At 39.8% G+C, this 20421-nt stretch overlaps 1 protein-coding gene across 1 annotated transcript in view; it reads right to left on the reverse strand.

Annotated features, from left to right (window-relative positions):
• The window catches only part of LOC124611206 (thioredoxin domain-containing protein 5 homolog), a 122054-nt gene that overhangs the window by 83384 nt on the left and 18249 nt on the right, over positions 1-20421 (reverse strand). Inside the window, exon 3 of the mRNA XM_047140224.1 lies at positions 3720-3828. Coding sequence (XP_046996180.1) covers positions 3720-3828 — 109 coding nt within the window. The remainder of the gene's footprint in view (positions 1-3719; positions 3829-20421) is intronic.

The raw sequence follows: 20421 nt of genomic DNA on the forward strand, positions 1-20421 counted from the left end.
CCTTCCACACAGTTTTAATTTGCCAGGAAGTTTCATATAAGCACACAATTTGCTGCAGAGTAAAAATCTCAATCTGGAAACTCCCCTTTGACGAACTTTGTCAGTTGCTATATAGTATTTCGGAATCAAACCCATGCGGTGGCAGCACTTTCGCGGATTAACATCCACCGCAAGTGCTCCAGGCAATCTTAAGCCACCTGGATCTCTCATTTGCAGGGTCTCTCATGCAAGTGTCTTTTTGGGTGTCCCACATGTGCCCCTTTTTATGCACACTCGTTCATTCAGGGCATGATTGACCAGTTACCCCCTGATCCCAGGTCCAGACTAGGGCACTGAGCTTGTCCGACACTTCTTTAGCCAGAATGAGATTTTCACTCTGCAGCTGAGTGTATGCTGATATGAAACTTCCTGGCAGATTAAAACTGTGTGCCGGACCGAGACTCGACTCGGGACCTTTGCCTTCACAGGCAAGTGCTCTACCATCTGAGCTACCCAAGCACGACTCACACCCTGTCTTCACAGCTTTACTTCCGCCAGTACGTCTCCTACTTTCCAAACTTCACAGAAGCTCTCCTGCGAACCTTGCAGAACTAGCAGATGGTAGAGCACTTGCCCAGGAAAGGCAAAGGTCCTGAGTTCGAGTCTCAGTCCGGCACACAATTTATATCTGCCAGGACGTTTCACTTCTTTAGCCAATGTTCCCAGAATGAACAATCACATGAGCCGACAGTAGTGGTAAGGGACATCCTTTCTGACAACTGGCAGGTGGCAAAATTAGGTGTGCAAGGTAAACGGCCCCCTTGCGCCCCATAGGGTTCTCTAGGCAACCTTTCACCCACCAAGTCACCACTGACAGTTGCAGTGCAGTTGAGTTGCAACTTGTGTGATAAATACCTGTAATTGCAGTTAGACGCAGCTTCTAAGACTTTCTTGATCCTTCGGGCTTTACTAGTTAAATCATGTGCCTTTCAGAATCTCATCTGCATGAAGAATTTATCAACATTGTTTGGAGCAATTGATTCAGGACATTCCCTGTTGCGTAAAGTATCTTGTCGGGCTCCATGCAAGAGGACCATTTACAAAACCTAAGGGGGTTTTCAACACCTTCTGGAGAATGGTCTTTGTTGCAAACCTAAAAAGTGCAGTTTTTTCAATCCAAGGTGAATTTTTTTTGGGACATATGCTTACCTAAGGTGGCCTTGTCTCTACAGATGAATACATCAAAACCATCATCACTCAGCTGGTGCCCAAGAACCTGCAGGAGCTCCTCTTTTTTAAGATTTCATTTTATTCTAAGTCCATTCCACAGGCTGTGCACCTCTGCCGTCCTCTTAATAGATTTTCCGAATGGATGTTAAGTTTGTCTGGTCTGCAAATTGTCAACCACCTTTTCAGTTCCTCAAGCAGTGTTTGTGTTCTGCTTTCTTTGTGACTTCTTTTACACTCGGTAAAGTTTTAACTCTGCCCTGTAACACATCCCAGTATGGCATTGGTGTGGTTCTGTCCCATCAGAAACCCCGGTGGCACTAAACAACTTATCACTTACACATTAAAGATGCTTTCCGTGGCACAGAATAACTATTCACAGGGGGAAAAGGAGGAGCTGGCTATTTTATTTGAAATTAAAAAGTTTCACATTTTCTTTCACAGGGCACGGTTCCTGCTCATCATTGACTGCAAGCCACTGGTTTCCTTACTTGCCCTCATTCCAAGCTGCCAGACAGGACTGCCCACCAATGGTAGATGTGAGCCACTCTTTCTCAGTAATTACTGCTACGACATACATTACTTCTCTAGGGCCCAGCGAGCAAATGCTGATGCACTATCGCAGCTGCCAATCCAGAGCTCAGTCAGCGGGAGGTTCTCGTGTTCGTGTTGGATGACACTCTGCACCAAATCCTGTCAGATTTCCATTGATAGTGTGAGAGGTTGTGACAACCACGGCCACTGACCCACTTTAACAGAAAAGTGTTTCAGCTGTCGAGACCCGTTGGCTGCAGCACATTTTTTCAGGTCTATATCACTGGTGTGGCATATGTTTTCCTCCTAAATGATCGACTCGTGCTTGCCACAAGAGGAACAATAATTTCAAATGGTCATCGTCATTACCCCTCCCCCTTCCCCTCCGTTCTCCTCGGCACTGAGTTTTCTCGCATATCCCAGCTGCTGCTTGCTCATCATCATCATCATCATCATCATCATCATCATCATCATCCTCCTCCTCCTCCTCCTCCTCTCCTCCTCCTCCTCCACCGGTGGATGTGGACTTGCTTCTGCTGGTGCCAGTGGATCAACTGTTACCTTCACATCTGCAACCTGTTGTCCTCCAGTGGAACCAGTGGTGTCTGCATTGTCTCCTTCAGTGATTGGTCTACTGCTCGGGTCTACCGCGCCCTCTCTGGTTCTGCAACCAGAGGTCACGGCCCAAGCCTGGCCATTTTTGGCCCTACATTGCCCTTTCAGGAGAGAGGAATATAGTATAACCACCAGTGGGCATCATGATGGAGATAAAAGAGCCTGTGGGGTTATCATTGTGGAACAGTGTGAACAACTGTCATGAGTAGGTGCGTGCAATGCATGGTTTGGGCAGGGTCCACTGACATAACTGTTTAACTTCAGGCGGTAGTAAGCCAGGCCTGCAGTTCTAATGCTGATATAAACCACTGTGGACCTCGCCTTGAATTTCATGATATGTGCTGTTCCCATGTATGTGTTGTGCTTATCCTCATGCACATCTCTAAGCAGTTTTTGACTTTGTTTCCCCCAAAATTGACTTGCACGGCAAGTTTCCACTGCCTCCAGCAGGGTTCTGATCCTTGATTTGTTGTGGATCTTCAGCCCACACAATGTCTTGTGCTGACAGTGACACCCTTGAGAAATTACTGTACTATAGACTTGTAAAGCATCTTGTCTATTTCAATATAAAGTCCTTTAGTGATATGTCATAAGCCCACTGCTGTTTCACACGTTTAAGGGACTCACATTTTTGGTTTTACACATTTATTTCCTAATTGCTATTCTCTTGTTATTCTCAGGTTAAATTACGTACTGTTATTATGCCAAATAGTCTATCAAGGGATACTGAACATTTACAAAGAAGGTAGCAAGTATAATCAAAAGTTTGTCTGGCCAAGGGAGAACATTGTAGGTGTACTGAAACTTACTGCACGGCAAACACCTGATAGACGCTAACTGTTCATCTCAAAGCCTACATACCCATTTTCCAAATTCAGCATTAAGTGAAGAATCTAGGAATACACTACAACGGCCTACGTACTGTCCTTAATTTATATTCAATGCTTGATGAATTTATATGTGTAAGGGCAATGTAACTGTACAAGTGTGTGTGCATGTGCACGCGCGCATTCTAGCTCTGAAGGAGGATTCAACGAAGAGCTAGCACAGTTCTCAGTCTTGTTTATGAGCATATCGACAAATCAGCACCTCAGCCATTTGGTGAGTGTTACCATTATTCTTCAAATTATTTACATTCCACAAGTACTTTCCATCAGCTTATTTATGTGACATTAAGAAAAGTAGCCAAATGCACATTTCTCTTCTCAGTAAGGAAAAGAAATGGGAACTTGGTCTTCTTTTAAGTTCAATACCCTCAAAAATAATGTACAAAAATCAGAGAATGACTCAATTCTGTATATGAACATGCTATAAAATCAGTATTGATATTTTCCTTTCTGTGAAATAACTAATGGTAATGTTACCTGGACTGTGATACCTAATTGCTCCTCTATGAAAGTCGAAAAAGCTTTCAAACTTCTTGTTCCTCTATATTTCACGCCTTCATTTTCACCCGCCTTGAAAAATTTCAAACTGGAAAGCAGAAAAGGAAACTGTTTAATAATGAGGTTACCCATTAAAAATGAGAACAAATGATCAGTGTTAAACCATTTCAGCATCTGGTATAAAAGGACTATTACTTACACAGATAAAACATTCAGTTACTCAGTCTATAATTTTTATGAAAATCAAATAATAATAATAATAACAAAGAGGGTATGCTACTATTTATTTTTAAGAGAGGAATTATACAACAAAGGAGCTACTAAATAAACAAGTGGAACTTCTTGAGCACTGTATCTGACATGTTGTATCTGATTGGCCTATTTCAACTTTCAGTAGTTTGTTTGTCATGTAAATCCCACTTTTCCAATGTGGAACGTTACATCATAATGGATGCTGAAGAAGTTACAGTGTTGCTGGGGAAATTTCATATCAGTGAAGTTTGTCCCTGGTAGTTGCCGTTTAGGACAAACTGATGGATAAATACTCAACTTCATTATCTGCCACAAAAATTACTTAACAGAAAGAGTAACTTTGATGTAATGAACTAGACTATAGAAAATGAGTCATATGCTGACTATTAACGTCAAAACATTTAGTTGTGTATGAAACATTTACTAGTTTTTACTATTTTTTCCTGCTGTCCCAGTTTGGCAACATTGGTCACATACAACACTGTTATTCATTACTTCCCTTAATCTTTAGACTGACTAGACAAGAACTCGAGAAACAATTTCATTTTACAGAGCAGCAAATCTATATGGGTTTATCTGAAAGTCCAACTTAACCCTTGAGCAGGTGCACCATTTTTCATGGCGAGTGGTAATACGGCACACTTCATACACTTTCACAGAATGGCTGTCTTTATGTTGCCAAGGTAAAGGTGTATAAACAAAATCACAGTTTAATCTTAGTTTAATCAAACAATGATAAAATAAATAATGAGCTAAAGCATTGTTTCATTAAACAAACTTTCATTATATTTCACTGTTGCCATGGACAGGTGTTACACACAGCAATGACCCACTCGAAGCATTAAGGAGTGCAGCTGCATCAGATCTCGACCAACCACTTATTTCATTAGTAATCATCTCGTAGACAATGGCCTCTTTGTGGGATCGTGCTGCTAGCTCGTAATCTGGGTCATTTTCTCTCCTGGGTCATAAATTTTTTTCTCATCTAGCTTGCTGTTTAATTTTATATAAACTGCTGCTCACTTGGACACTTGACAACAAAATCTGTAACTGTGTTAGTTGAAGCAATAACGAAGGAATTGCTATGGGCTCGCAGATGTGAAACAACACTGAACAGAACAATTTTATCTGTTGTTGGTGCACTTTATACATAAGTGCACCTGGTCCTGGTTAACCTGTTAGCAGTATTGAATGAGAAAAGTTAAGAAAAAGACATTGCATCTGCTTAAGGGATTCCTCAGGCAAATCAATATTTTGCTCAGGCAGAGCCTTATCAGAGACCATTAACAGCATATAACCACACTTTTGCTATTGGGGGAATCTACGGCGCTGGAATTTTGAGAAATACCTGGCTGATATATTTTCAAAATTTCACAATATCAAATTTTACAGATGGTTTGCACAAGAGATGACACTTTGTACAAGCACAAACCAACAAGATTTATTTGAAAACATTCTGTTTATACACCCTTAAGATATTGGAAAATTGTTGGAGAGCTTTATATCACCAGACAACGTACAGGGTGTTTCACAATTCCTATTAAAGGCTTCTAGGGGTCGCAGAGATGACTTAATAGATAAAGTTTTGTTAAGGAACATCACACCCGAAAATGTACCATTTGGATGTAAAACAAGTTTGAAGATCAGATGACACTCAAATCTCCCACTTCATGGTACACACACAGTAGAGATAAAGAGTTCTGACCTGTTACAGGAGCCCACGGTATGGGCAATGTTTCAAGGATTCATCATCGGGTTCTCCTTTACACAACAAAAGGATGTCCTCTGCAAAGTCCACAGTGCGGTGTGCCCATGGAGCACCAAAGTCAACCCAGCCAGTTATGAACTTACCAGTTTCTCCCAGCTGTTGTAATTGGACTAAAATGATATGTAATGTCTTAATTACAACAGGGGCTGATGACTATGCCTTCATCTCAGTTTGTGCACATACAGTGAAGTGGTGGATTTGAAAGTTATCCAATCTTTAAACTTACACATATGTAATGTTATACTTCCAGACATGAGTTCCTTTTCAAAATTTTGTCTATTAAGCACCCTATACAGCCCCTAGAACCATGTAATATGAACTGTGAAACACCTTGTACATCTATTCTGAAATTATGTTAATTTGCAACAGAGACAATGCGGTAACTGTTACATCCAACTTAAAATGATTAATCCAACAGGCAAAGCATCTCAATGGTCATGAAGAGAAGACAAAAAATAAAAACTGATGATCATTTTGCTATCTTGTGATATAACAATGTATCATAGATGCAGACAGTTTAATTGCAAATATTAGAAGATACCAATTCAAATCTGGTTAAAAGAAATGTTACTGAAAGAGCCAATATGCAGGAACTAAACAGAACTTTCTCAAGGACTACAATTGCTAAGCTGGAATCTTAGTTCATATTTTTCTCTTTTAAAGAAAAATATTCCTATTTATAGAAAGTCACTATTCACTAAGAAAGTCATCCAAGAGATTGGTCAGCGGGAATACACAAGAGCAGGAAACAATGTCATGCTACCAAGAGAGAAGATCTGAATACGTGAGAATCTACATGTGGCAGAAGAATGTCTCTGCAAGTATGAGCTAAAGTGTGGACTGGCTGGAACTAGAGGTATAAATGACAGAAAAAGAGAAACTGAGATACACAGGAAACAAAGAAACCAAATGAATAGCCAGGCCAGCAAGAAATGGTTCAAATGGCTCTGAGCACTATGGGACTTAACTACCGAGGTCATCAGTCCCCTAGAACTTAGAACTACTTAAACCTAACTAACCTAAGGACATCACACTCATCCATGCCCGAGGCAGGATTCGAACCTATGACTGTAGCGGTCGCACGGTTCCAGACAGTAGCGCTTAGAATCACTCAGCCACCCCGGCCAGCTGCCAGTAAGAAAGTCACACCTCATGAAGGTAGGATAAAAAGGCAAAATAAATTATGCAACAGTAACACAAAAAGTAAATGAGGAGGAGTGAGGATGAGATAAATGTCAAGTAATCAAGCCATATGAATGGTGAGAAAGCATCTGTACATTACTTTAGTCATACCACAGAGGTACAGAACCTACATTACCCAAGTGATGAAGTACACTAATTCCACATCTGTTTTGTTGAATCTTTAATGTGTGTATTCTTTTTATGAGTAAATTCATGAAAATGATGAGAATGCAGTATGAAGTAGTACATCAATCTAGGTTAGTAAGGCATGTAGTGTCTAATCAGGATTCTGTGGCAGTAGCGAGGCTGCAAATAGCAACTACAGGTGATGTGGAAAGAAGAATAAGAATGTAATTTAGAGCAGAACATTAGAAAAATTTTAGTCTTTGCAGAGAAGTTAATGGATGTACTTTTAATCAGGACAGTATAGCACTATCCCAGACAGGAGTCATTACTGATTTCTGCTGAATTTGCGGTTTACTTACCACACCCACTATCAATTAAGGCTGAAGCTACTCATACCTTCCCTGCAACATCCACAGTTGGAGGTTTGTGCAGTTTTGTGGGTAGGACCTTGAGTTGAGACAACTGATAATCCTACCTCAGTTATGTGTAACACAAGATTCTTTTTTTTTTTTTTTTAATTAAAGAAAAGCTCAAAGACAGAACGAGTGATGAATACACAAGTACTTTTTTCTGGTGCCTAGAAAAGCATGTGTTTCATATGCCTGGATTTTAAATTATGAAAACATTCCAAAGCTGAAGACAACTGCTTTCTGTCCAGGTGGTGAATTTATTCCATCAAAAGAGCTCCCTGAATTTTTGAGGTTCTGAGTGACAAAAATTCTGAAATCTCCTGAACAGAGTGTTTTTGTACGCAAGTTTTCCTTTACTAGTAACACAATGTTTTTTTTTTTTTTAGCTGTTCCATCACTTATTCACTGTTACCAGTTCCACTAGAACTCAAAACTACATGATATGAAACAATCTTCTTTTATTGTCTGATGAAACAAATCTTTAACCTTTGCTGCAAAGCTGTTGCACAGAATTTACAGTATTTTACTATAACATTTTTATTACACAAACTCAAATTATATATTTCAGCATCATAACTTGTGTATGCGTGATGACCAATTTCTCTCTCTTACCCTCAGGAAGACATGTGGCACTCACTCACAAGGCTTGTCCAGAAAGTAATGTCACCAGTTCTATTCTATGTTCCTACTGGTCAGAGTGCAGTCTACCTGCCCAGGCTGCTTTGTGGAGGTTGATAACTTCCAAACACGGCTAACCCTAGTTTCCTCCAAGCTCCCTCAGAGGCAAGATGTGTCCCTTGGTTGTCTCATTCCAGCCACAATGCAGCATTCATCTGAACAACAGTATACCAGGTGTAGAAGTATGAAAGCGGAATTTGGTTGCAATAATTACACATCTGTTGTTTGAAACTGAAACAATATTTTATTCAAAATAATCCGCATTGCTATTTACACATTTCTCCCACCTCTCCAGCAGGCTATGAATGTCACGCCAAAAAAACAGTTCTTCTTTAAAAATGAACCAGTCAGTAAGCCATTTTCGTACATTTTCATACAAATTGAAGCATTGTTCAGTGAAAGTGTGTCCCAGTGATGCAAATAGACAATAATCAGAAGGAGCCAAGTCTGGAGAATAAGCCGCATGCCTAGTATTTTCCAACTGAATGCCTCTATCATTTCCCTGACCTGTTTTGCTGGGTGTGATGGTGTGTTATCTTGGAGCGATATTACTGTGTTGCTTTTTTCCATATTCCGGTAGTTTTTCACATAATGCCCAATTTGAATCATCATTTGCTGTTGGTAGCGATCATTGTTAATGGTTTCACAAGGTTTTAGCAGCTCATAGTAGATGACACCCTTCTGATCCCACCAAACACAAAGCATTGTCTTCTTTCCAAAGCGTTTTGGTCTTGCAGTGGATGTCGATGGTTTGCCTGGATTCACCCATGATTTATAGCGCTTAGGATTCTCAAAATACATCCATTTTTCTTCACCTGTCACTGTTCAATGGAGAAATGACTTTCTTTTTATGTGGTAAGCAGCATTTAACAAGCAGTCTTTCGATTTACTTGCTGTCTTTCATTCAGTTCATGTAGAACCGTCTTTCCCACTTTCTGCACTTTTTCCGTAGCATTCCACCAAAGAGAAACGGCCTTCAGATTCAATTGTTCTGCGAGTTCCTGTCAAGTTTGAGTATCATCTTCACCTAACAAGGCCTGCAATTCTTTATCTTCGAACTTTCTTGGTGGTTTCCCCACACTCATCGTTTCTCATGTCAAAATCACAACTTTTGAATTTTTTGAACAACTGAAAACACTGTTTCCCCAAGAGCACATACGCCGAAAGCTTTGATAAGCATTCAATGTGATTCTGTGGCAGTTTTCTCAAATGATAACAGAAAACCAATGCTGTCCACAAATCATAGTTCGTAGGTACAAAACTCTAATGTTTACAGGTTTGAAACATCCCAATGTATGGAACTTGCACTACTGTGTACTGACATTCGTCGTCCCCTGTTGTCGGAAGCAGATGGCACTGCAGACACAGTCTCATAAGTTCTACGCTGACAGCTAGCACTATCTATAGGGAAATTCCAGTTTCATACTTCTACATATGGTATGATTAAATTCTGTCAGTAACTTGGAAAATGCACAGTTGAAACATTTCCAATGGCTGAGCAGGAACTTGCCAATGAATGTTTGTTAAAATGGGAAGCCATTTGGCACAAGGTGTTTTTGGAAAGCTGGGATGACTTTGACAATTAAGCTCACTTTGAACACTCGAAAGGTGAAGATAGTGGGAGTCGCATGTAAACTTTTGAACACAGAGCATGAAGGTACTCACAAAGCTGGGGAAAACGAGAAAACGACAAGAAAAAAGTCATGTGCATCAAACCAGACAATGCCAGCTCTAGGAAACTCCACCAAAACTATATACCCAGCCACACTGCCTTCTTGTGCCTTCCCCTTCCCTGATCTGAGGGCCAGAGTACACACCATGGCATAGTCCATATCAATTCAGGCAGGCTAGGAAAAAATATTACCTTCATAGTCTCGGATGTTATTGAATTTAGCATATGTTAAAATGAAGGACTATGTAAGGAACAGATATTTTTTGTTTTCTCCAAAAATAATTTCTGCTCTGAGATACAGCCCTCCAAAGAATACACAGCACATACCATTTTGAAGATGTGAATTTCGGAAAACATTTTAAAATGCTGTATCTCCAGAACAGTTCTAGATACTTTGTTTGTTTTTTTGTTTATCTGGAAGATAATTGCTTTATGATTACAAAGAAACCCTCCATCTGGACTTATCTGCCCAAGTTCTTTAACTATAGTGTTCCGAATTTTTTTTATAATTTATGGATATATATATTTTTTTTTTTTTCAAAAATGCCAATCCATAAAATTTTGATTTTTCTCTGTTAATTAGTATCATGTAGTACCATATTCTCTGTAATGGAGAGGTTCCACTTTTCAGTTGGACACGTTTTATTTAAAAAAAATTTTTTTTTTTTTTTTTTTTTTTTACTTTCTAGGGTAAAGAATGTCTTCACTGAAGTAGTTTCTTACCAATTTCTTTATTATAATGTTTATTTGTTTGTTTCTGTAAATTATAAAAAAATTCAAAAGGCAACAGTAAAAGAATTTCCACAGATATGTCCAAATGGAGGATACCATTGTAATCATAAACCAATTATCTTTCAAATAGAAAAAGCTCTAACAAAATATCTAGAACTGTTACAGAGATACAGCATTTTTAAAAATATTTCAAAATTCGCATCTTTAAAATGGTGTTTGCCATGGCATCTTTGGAGGCCTGTATCTCAGGGCAGGGATATATATATATATATATATATATATATATATTTTTTTTTTTTTTTTTTTGAGAAAACAAAAAAAAAGTGTGTTTCTTACCTACTCCTGAATTTTAACATATGCTAAATTCAATAACATCCGAGACTATGAAGGTAGCCCCCCTGCCTGAAGTGATCACTCCGATAAGAGGTGACAGTGCGAGGGAAGGTCATGTCCAGAGGAGAGACACTGTAGGGAAACTGCGATCATGACTGCATAAATACCATGATAGTTCAGATGCTAGGGGAGGAAAAAATGCATTTCACATAACTGAGCAGCAGTTATTTACACCTGACCCATGGTGGAGGGACCCCAGCATTGATGAGCCGGCATGTCACAGGGCTAGTCCAAAGGCAGCTGTCACAAATCAGAGACTCCAGAATGCTATATCAAGTCCAGCATCTGTAATGCTGAAGGGGATGTTGAACCATATGCAAGCCTCCCATGATCAAGATGGGACAGTATGAGAGCTATGTAAAGCCACAGAAGCGTGTTAACGAGGCAGCAAAGATTATTAAGGTGTGACCAACGTTTTTGCTTAAGTCAGGGACGACGCAGAAGCCACATCAACTGAGGATCGAATTTCAGTCTCAAAAAAGCAAAAGACTCTGCCACATCGAGCAACTGGTCACCAAGGTATAGTTCTGATTGAAGACTGACAGTGTAATGACCTGTCTTGGTGGCCGGAAACTGACAAATGGGTGAGAGCACAAGACTGCGTCTTTTGTATGGCACCCTGTAGTCAGCATTCAGCAACATCCACAGTTGAGACACAATAATAAAAGCAAACATCGTCAGCTTACAAGGATGGTGGCACTGTATACACCACAGCTGTAGTAGACCATTGATAGCCACCAGAAAAAGGGACACGCTCAATACAGAGATCTGTAAGACCCATTCTCTTGTTCAGTGGAGGGTACTGTATGAAGCACCAACTTGACCCCAGAAACTATGGTGTGATGATAAGCTATACAAGAGTCAAACTGGCCTCTGACACTCCACTCAAGTGCAGTGATGAGGATGTGATGATGTGATGTACAGTCGTAAGTCCTTTGCAAGTCTAAAAAGACAGGAATAAGGTGTTGTCGGCAAGCAAAAGCCACCCAGATGGCAGACTTCAAGCAGACGAAACTGTCAGCAGCAGAACAGCCTTTGAAAAAAATCATTCTAAGTTGGAGCCAAAAGGCCCTAAGACTCAACGTATCAACACAGCTGCCGGATCACTGTAGATTCAAGCAACTTGCAGTTTAATGAGGCTAATTGGACAATAACTGGCCATCTTAAGGGGGTGGTTACCCAGTTACGGTGCTGCGACAACCACACTTTCTCGTCACTGAGATGGGAATTCATCCTCACTCCCAGTGTGATTGAAAATGGCTTAGATATGCAATGCCGATCCATTGTCTAACTGTAGTCGAAGGATACAATAATTATTTGCCAACTATTCATACCTCTTCAAAAGTCTTGTTTTGCAGTGCTGCCAATTGATTTATGCACAGCAGTGTAATTTTGGCTGTTTATCTTCGTTGCTACTGATAACATATTAAATCCTTCAAATCTGCACATTCAAAATTCACAAATTCTCTTTAAAATTTCAGATTTAAGTTTACTATTTGTTGTTCTTAAATTTTATTTGCTTCTATCCATATCTGTTCTGAGTTGACGTCGACAGTTGCTGTATGCAATGCCCCATTGGTGATTTATCGTGCTGTTGAGTGGCAAAGTAAAGTCTGATCGGGCGCTACAACTTCCTGTTATTTCATCTTTCTCACCTTGTTATTTCAGCACACTTGCCAACCTCTTCTGATTGAACTTCTTTTCTCAAAGTGCTACACTTACTGCTGGAAATTAAGAGTATAAGTCCGTCATCCGACTCTCGAAATGAATGCAAGAGTTCTCATTAACAGTGCCTCACATATTTTACTCGTTTTCAATAATTGTACATTGCACAGTTGATATATTATTTGGAATGTTGCAGAACAGTGACAAGGAGAAAATCTAAAAATGGTCTGTCTTAAATAATGGGTTCCAATTGAGTGTACCCATATAACAAGTTTTCGCTTGTGCCCATGACGCCCTAGGCATTGTCGAGGCTGCTCTTCCTCTATCGCACACACTGTGTCTCCAAGACAGAAACTGACAACAGGAAAATGGGACTCACTTCACCTGTTTTGTCTGGTGTCAGGAGGCGGCAAATGCGAAACGATAGGGGTCTATTAGTCATCAGCAGCTCAAACAAAAGGTGAATGATGGTAACCCTTAGGGGAATGACAGCAGCGGAAAGGAGAGGACAACAGATGTACTCAGTGTGAATGCTTGAGGGCCTCATTCAACATGCTGAAGGGGCTATTGTGGCAGCCACTGAGGAAACAGAGTGCAACCAATTGGAATTGTAGCCCATGTCAGAACAAATGATGACCAACATCTGGGCTCAGTAGTCATTGTTGGGTCATTCCAGCGACTGGCAGAGAAGATTCAGAAGACCGGCCTTGCACTCAGAGTTTCAACAAAGCTCACAATTTGCAACATTTCCCCAGAACAGATTGTGGCCCTTTGATCCCGAGATGAGTGGAGGGACTGAACCACAGACTTTGAAGGTTCTGTGACAAGCTAGGATGTGACTTTCTGGCCTTTCACAATAGCGCCGAGAACTGTAGGGTCCTCCTAAATGGGTCAGGTGTGCATTACACGTCAGAAGTTGCTACTCAGTCAGCTGACATTGTGTGGGGTGCGCACAACGTATTTTTTGGATCAGGTGACTATCCATCCAATTAAGATAATGATAGAGGTTAGAAACCTAGAAGTATCAGTGTAAGATTGAAAGAAATGCCTCCCACAGATGAGAGTATTAAAATTCTAATGGTAAACTTTTGAAGGATTCACAACAAAGTCCCAGAGATTGAAGTGCTCTTGAAAAACAGTGAAGCTCATAATACTAGGTACAGAAAGCTGGATGAAACCTGAAGTTGATTAGCAGTGAGGAATTTTGGAAAAATTTATTAACTATACATTAAAAGGATAGGCAAATGGGAAATGGAGGTGGTGTACTTGTCACACTAGACGAGAAACTCAAATCCACCAAGGCAGAGATTGAAGCTGCAGGTGAGATTGATTGCGCAAGACTTAGTATCAGGGGTCTACATAAAATGATGATTGGATCCTTCTGTTGCCCACCAGACCGATCTCCTGATGTAACGCACAACTTTAGAGAAAACCTCAATTCACTTGTATGTAAGTTCCTCAATCATACTATAATCATTGGTGGAGACTTTACTCATCCAACAATTAATTTGGAAAATTACAGTTCTGTTAGCGTTGGGTGTGAAAAGACATCCGGTGAAACTGTACTAAATGCCTTCTCTGAAAACTACCTAGAACAGGTAGGTAGGAACCCCACTCATGATGGAAATATATTGGATCTAATGGCAACAAATAGACCAGACCTCTTTGAGGATGTCTACAACAGAACTGCTATCAGTGACCATGACAACTAAACCAAGCAGAAAAGTATAGATGTTCAGTAAACCAGATAAAAAAATCAGTAGTGTCATATCTCAATGAGAAACTTGAAATTTTCAACACAGGGCAGAAGCATGTACAGGAACTCTGGATCACATTTAAAAGAATAGTTGTCACTGGACAGATATGTACCCAATAGAACAGTTCATAATGAGAGGGAACCTCCATGGTAAACAGTCACTGTAAAGAAACTTATAAGGAAACAGAAATTACCGCATAATAGATGTACAACAAAGCCTAAGTCTACAGAAAGAGAAATGCTGAATGAAATGCATTTTGCTGTCACGAGGGCAATGCATCATGGCTTCGATGGCTACTGCAGCAGAACACTGTCAAGCGATCTTTCACAGAATTCGAAGAAATTATGGTCATATGTAAAGGTTGTTTGTGGCACCAAAGTTTGTGTCCAGTCCCTAGCGAATGAGACAGGAAATGAAACGGAGGGTGGCAAAGCAAAAGCTGAAATGTTTAACTCCGTTTTCAAATGTTCCTTTACAAAGGAAAACATAGGAGAGTTGCCCCCAATTTAATCCTTGTACCACTGAAAGCATGAATGAAATAAGTATTAGTTTCAGTGGTGTTGAGAAACAGCTGAAATTATTAAAATTGAACAAAGCTAGAGGCCTCAACTGAATCCCTGTCAGATTCTATACTGAACTGGCAGCAGAGCTAGCCCCTTTTCTAACTATAATCTATCGTAGATCTCTCAAAGATTAGTAGAAGTGATCCATAAAACTACCATTCAACATCCTTGACATTGATTTGTTGTTGCATCTTAGAACATATTCTGAGCTCAATCATAATGAGGTATCTTGAACAGAATTACCTCCTCAATGCTCACCAGTATGTATTTCGAAAACATAGATTGTGAAACCCAACTCACACTTTTCTCACACTGGTCTTTGCTTTAGATCAAGGCAATGAAGTAGATGCAATATCTCTTGATTTTCTGAAAGCATATTGTCAAAAGTACAGTCGTATAGGGTACCAAGTGAAATTTGTGACTAGACTGAGGAGTTTTTGGTAAGAAGGACACAACATGTTACCTTGGATGGAGAATCAGCATCAAATGTAGAAGTAATTTCTGGCCTGCCCCAGGGAAGTGTGTTTAGACCCTTTCTGTTCATGTTATATATTAATGACCTTGCAGACAATATTAACAGTAAAATCAGGCTTTTTGCAGATGATCCAATCATCTATAATGAAGTACTATCTGAAAGAAGCTGCATAAATATTCAGTCAGATCTTGATAAGATTTCAACACCGTGCAGAGACTGGCAACTTACTCTAAATGCTCATAAATGTAAATTTTGCACTTCACAAAACAAAAAAACGTAAAAACTATAATCACTGTTGGACTCAGCCAACTCATACAAATATCTGGGTGTAACACTTTGTAGGAATATGAAAGGGAATGACCACATAGGTTCAGCCATGGATAAAGCAAGTAGTAGACTTCTGTTTACTGCTAGAACACTGGTGAAGTGCAAACAGTCTGCAAAGGAGATTGCTCACAAATCACTTGTGCAACTGGTTCTAGAATACTGCTCAAGTGTGTGGGACCCGTACCAGATAGGACTAACTGGGGATATTGAATGTGTACAGAGAAGGGTAGTACAAATGGTCAAAGGTTTGTTTAATTCGTAGGAGAGCATCACAGATATACTAAAGGAACTGAATTGGAAGACTCTTGAAGATAGATGTAAAGTGTGCTGAGAAGGTCAATTAATGAAGTTCCTATGGCTATGTTTACTCTAGGAATATACCACAGTCCCCAACGTATCACTCACATACAGATCACGAGGACAAGATTAGAATAATTACTCCACGCACAGAGGCATTCAAACGATTATTCTTCCTGCACTCCATATGGGGATGGAGTGGGAAGAAACCCTTATAACTGGTACAATGGGACGTACTCCTGCCATGAATGTAGATGTAGATGTACATGTAGAATAAACCGGCTGAGCAGATACCATGAACATGGCACGAGGTTTATCGTTGTCCCAGCTTGCAGATACTATGCATCAAAAAATACATCGAAACAGGAGGATACCTAATTCATTATGAAAATAAACTTTTTAGAGCAGCAATCATCATTCTCTAAGATGCGCATATCTAGTTTTCTTTTTCTGTCTTCTATATGTAACATTTTTAAAAGGATCAAAGAGTCCGCTAATGATAGTTAACTAACTGTAATAAGATCGCTAAAAATAAAGGAAGGCACATCCTTCATTTTTTTCTGTGAGCAGCAAGGAGAAGCCTTGCTGTTTCCCATTACCTTTCTTGTTCCAACTACCACTATGTATGCATCAATAGATTAGTCTCATTAACTAATAATATACTGAATTCACTGAACACTTGTGGTCAATTTATTACAAATTGAGAGCATACCCTTTTATATTAATACTACGTAATTATCGGCTTTTCATTTACAGCTATTGTGTGAATGGAGATGCAAAACTTTAGCTGTGGGACTTTTCTGCCAATGGTGTAATATGAAATGCTAATTTATCAGGTAATTTTCTTTTATTGTGTACCAATGAACCCACAGTCTCTCAGAAATGAAGTCCGACATTTAAGTTGCCATACAGTCCACGTCTTTAACTTACTGAACCCTTCCAATATAAATTTGAGGTAAACTACAATGATCATTATCGCCTTTCTTTGTGGGTAATATTCTTTGTGGACTGAAACTTTTTCAGAAAATTAAGCAGTTAACTCATGAGGAGGTTACAGTGTTTCATTCTTTACTTCCTGTATCTTCCTTCCATCTTCCTAGGTTGTGGTCAATTCACAATTCGTCAGTTCGAATAATGCTTGCAATACATCACTTCACCCAAGTGATATGTTATCCTACATATGTGACATTGATAACACAGCAAACAGGTGTTTCCGCATTTGCCTAAAGGCATGAACTGGACCTGGAGCCATGTCAGGACAAAGGGCTAGGGCACTGAGGAATTACCACCCACTGAACGGAGCACTGTATGGTTTCAGGTGGCATGTAGTGAAAGGCAAGCGAGTTCACTCCACCAGCTGTTTGAGGGCAGAAAACTTAGGTTGTTAATTCTCAGACACACAGACCCAGGAATAATGCAAAGCAAAATGTTAAGTGACAGCATCTGGATCAGCGTACACAACACCATTCAGGGAGACACCAGTTACACCTGAGAGAGGAGGGGAGGGAGGCGGAGGGGGACTTGTGTCTGCAGAGGTATCAAATCTTTGGCCAAACCTGAGGGGGGGGGATGTAGTCCAATGAAAGTAACATACTGTTCCCAGCACTCTTGTTTCCATCATTTCATTAGGCGGCATCCAAGCATGGAGCCATTTGAAGGTGATAACTTGCTCCCTCCATGGGTGTCATTTATGGCATCGATCAGCTTTTATGTCATTTCTAATGGCCATGGCAATTTTGGAGGTCCACCACTGTACAGTCTTCCAACAGGGAGGGGATGGGGATCGCGAGGGAGGAGTAGAGGGTTGTGAAGTTGGCTGAGGATAAAATGTCTGTGGTTGTGCTCTTGAAAGCTGCATAAATACTTATATGTGTCAGGGTGCTAAGGCCAGTGGCAGAGGTGACTATACCTAGTCAGCATCATTCCTAGCACATCTCGGCAGACACCCAGGTGAATGGCACTGAGGAGGGGGACAGGACAATAGGAAAGTGATCACTGTTACACAGCTTATCATAGATTTCAATAGGTGGGGAGAGTAAGACCAGGCTGCAAATGGAAAGACCAATGGCAAAATAATAGCTGTATGCTACAATGAAGTGTGCACGGGCACCAATATCGAAGAGACAAAGATCGAGCTGTGTGGGCAAGTTTGCGATAACTTTATTGTGGCCAGTGGTCACGGTGTAGCAATTTGAGAATTTCATTGTAAATTCTATGACCACTCGACCTTCTACCATCTCAAACACATGATATTTTAGATGTGAGTGTGGGATGATAGAATCTTACCTACTGCGCATCACGTTTGTGTGCGCAGGTTTGAAATTCAATCACGAGAAGAATGTAGACGCGGCAGTTGAACGGCACCGACAAGTACCTGTCGGACGATCCATGGAAGTTTTAGTGAAAGTGCGTATGAGAGGACCATGGAGTATTTATGTAACTCTGTGATAATAGTGTCAGTGGCTATTGTTAGTGAAAAAAGAACAATGGAGAAAAAACACTTTAAAAAATTATTATTCCAGTCTTGTTAGAGGCAAGATGTATTTTATGAATCCTGTGATAGAGTCATGGTTATTAAGACAACACAGTTGCAAATGTAATTAACTTTGTTTCTGACATGAGACGATATGAGTGACTAACAAGAAGTTAGATATTTATGTGTGAAGTGAGAATTATGTTCTGTATGAAGTTTTAATATAGCGTTAGTTGATGAAAAGTAATCTTTGAGTATCTACTTATTTCACAAGTAGAGGGAGAATTTTCAATATTCCTGTACCTAGCATCTCTCTTCGGAGAAGAAGTTTGAAGAGATTCCAGAAGCCAGTGAAGAAGATCAGCTGCATATAACAAGTAAGTCATCTCATAAAAGGAGTGGAAGTTAGTATATCCACTTCACACTTAAATTTTTGTCCAAAGCGTTAGAACGTGGCGACTGTGACAGGACAGAAAAAACAGGAATTCTAAGACCAAAAAACGAGGAAAGAAGCTGTTGTATGTTGCCATAGCAACTAAACCAAATACGACAAAGAAATTACTCCGAGACAACGGAACATGCTCAAGTGTTTAAAGGAGCAAAATTTTGAATTGAGAAATAGAAGAAGAAGATTCCAGTGTGTTTCTCCAAGAAGAAATATGCCTAGAACACTTCGATTAAGAAGTTCCGGTGCAAGGAGTGTAGAGCTCTCACACACATCGTGGGGATGCAGACGCGGAAACCAACATCCGACGCTGCCGGCACCACCAGTTGCTGTTCGCCGGTGCTGACCTGCCTCTACACCCACTCACCGACGCAGCGCAAATTCTCCTCCGGGTGAGCATAAAACAGAACTTTATTGTTTTAGTACAAAGTGGTACAAACTGTTCAGTGAACTTTATTAGTGTAGTTATCATACTTTAAGTTAGTTAAATGCTTACAAGATCTAAAGCTTGCAAGAATATGGATAACATACAACAAATCGAGGAAACCCAAGAACCAGCAATGGCTATGAAAGTCAGCAAAGAAATGCCTGACTGGTCTGAGTTAGTAAATCTAATCAAAGCCCAAAGTGCAGCTTCAACTGCTCAGAATGAGACTCTAAGGAAAGAATTGGACTTAATGAATTCTCGATTAAATGTCCAGAGTGAAGCTTGAAGTACTCAATTAAATGCTCAATTGAAGGCTCAGAGTGAAACTTTAGGTTTGTTAAATGGCAAGGTCGATTCACAAAGTAAAGAATTTAGTAATCTATGTGAAGGCATGGGTGCTATGAAGACTGTATTTGATGCATTAAATTACAAAGTAGATAATTTAAAAATAGATTTAAAGAATGAATTGCCTAGTTCCTTGACCAGTCACATAAACGAAATGTTTACTGACCTTAGTAAGTAACAAAATGACAATTTCCTAGATCTAACAAAAAATTTAGAATTTAACTTTGAAGACAGATGTAATACTGAAGAATCCAAAATCAATGAAAAGTTAGGATCTTTTGAAAATATATGTAATGTTTAATACTGTAAAGCGGGATTGAAAACTTTAAAAGAGAATGCAGATAAGCTGAATTAATTAACGCCTCTCATTCAGTCGCAAATTACAGGCGTAAGTACATGAGTAGACAATGTAGAAAGAAGCTTCAAAGAGAAAATAGCAAGCTCTGATATCACAAATGTAAGTAGTCTTGACAAACAAGTAGAAGAAATTATAGATTGGAAAGTCACTGAGAGAATAACATCCGGGTATGTATCCCCTATTGCTTCTTCCAAACTTATTGATACCAGGAAGGACATAGATGACCTGTGGAGAGAAGTCAAGCTTATCCAGGACAAAGTAGAAAAACGGGTAATGTCACCTAATGTTGTGTTAACTAGTGAAGTGGTCACTGGTTTGCAGTGGGGAGACTTACAA

Source organism: Schistocerca americana, chromosome 1, assembly GCF_021461395.2.
Source record: "Schistocerca americana isolate TAMUIC-IGC-003095 chromosome 1, iqSchAmer2.1, whole genome shotgun sequence".
NCBI lineage: Eukaryota > Metazoa > Arthropoda > Insecta > Orthoptera > Acrididae > Schistocerca > Schistocerca americana.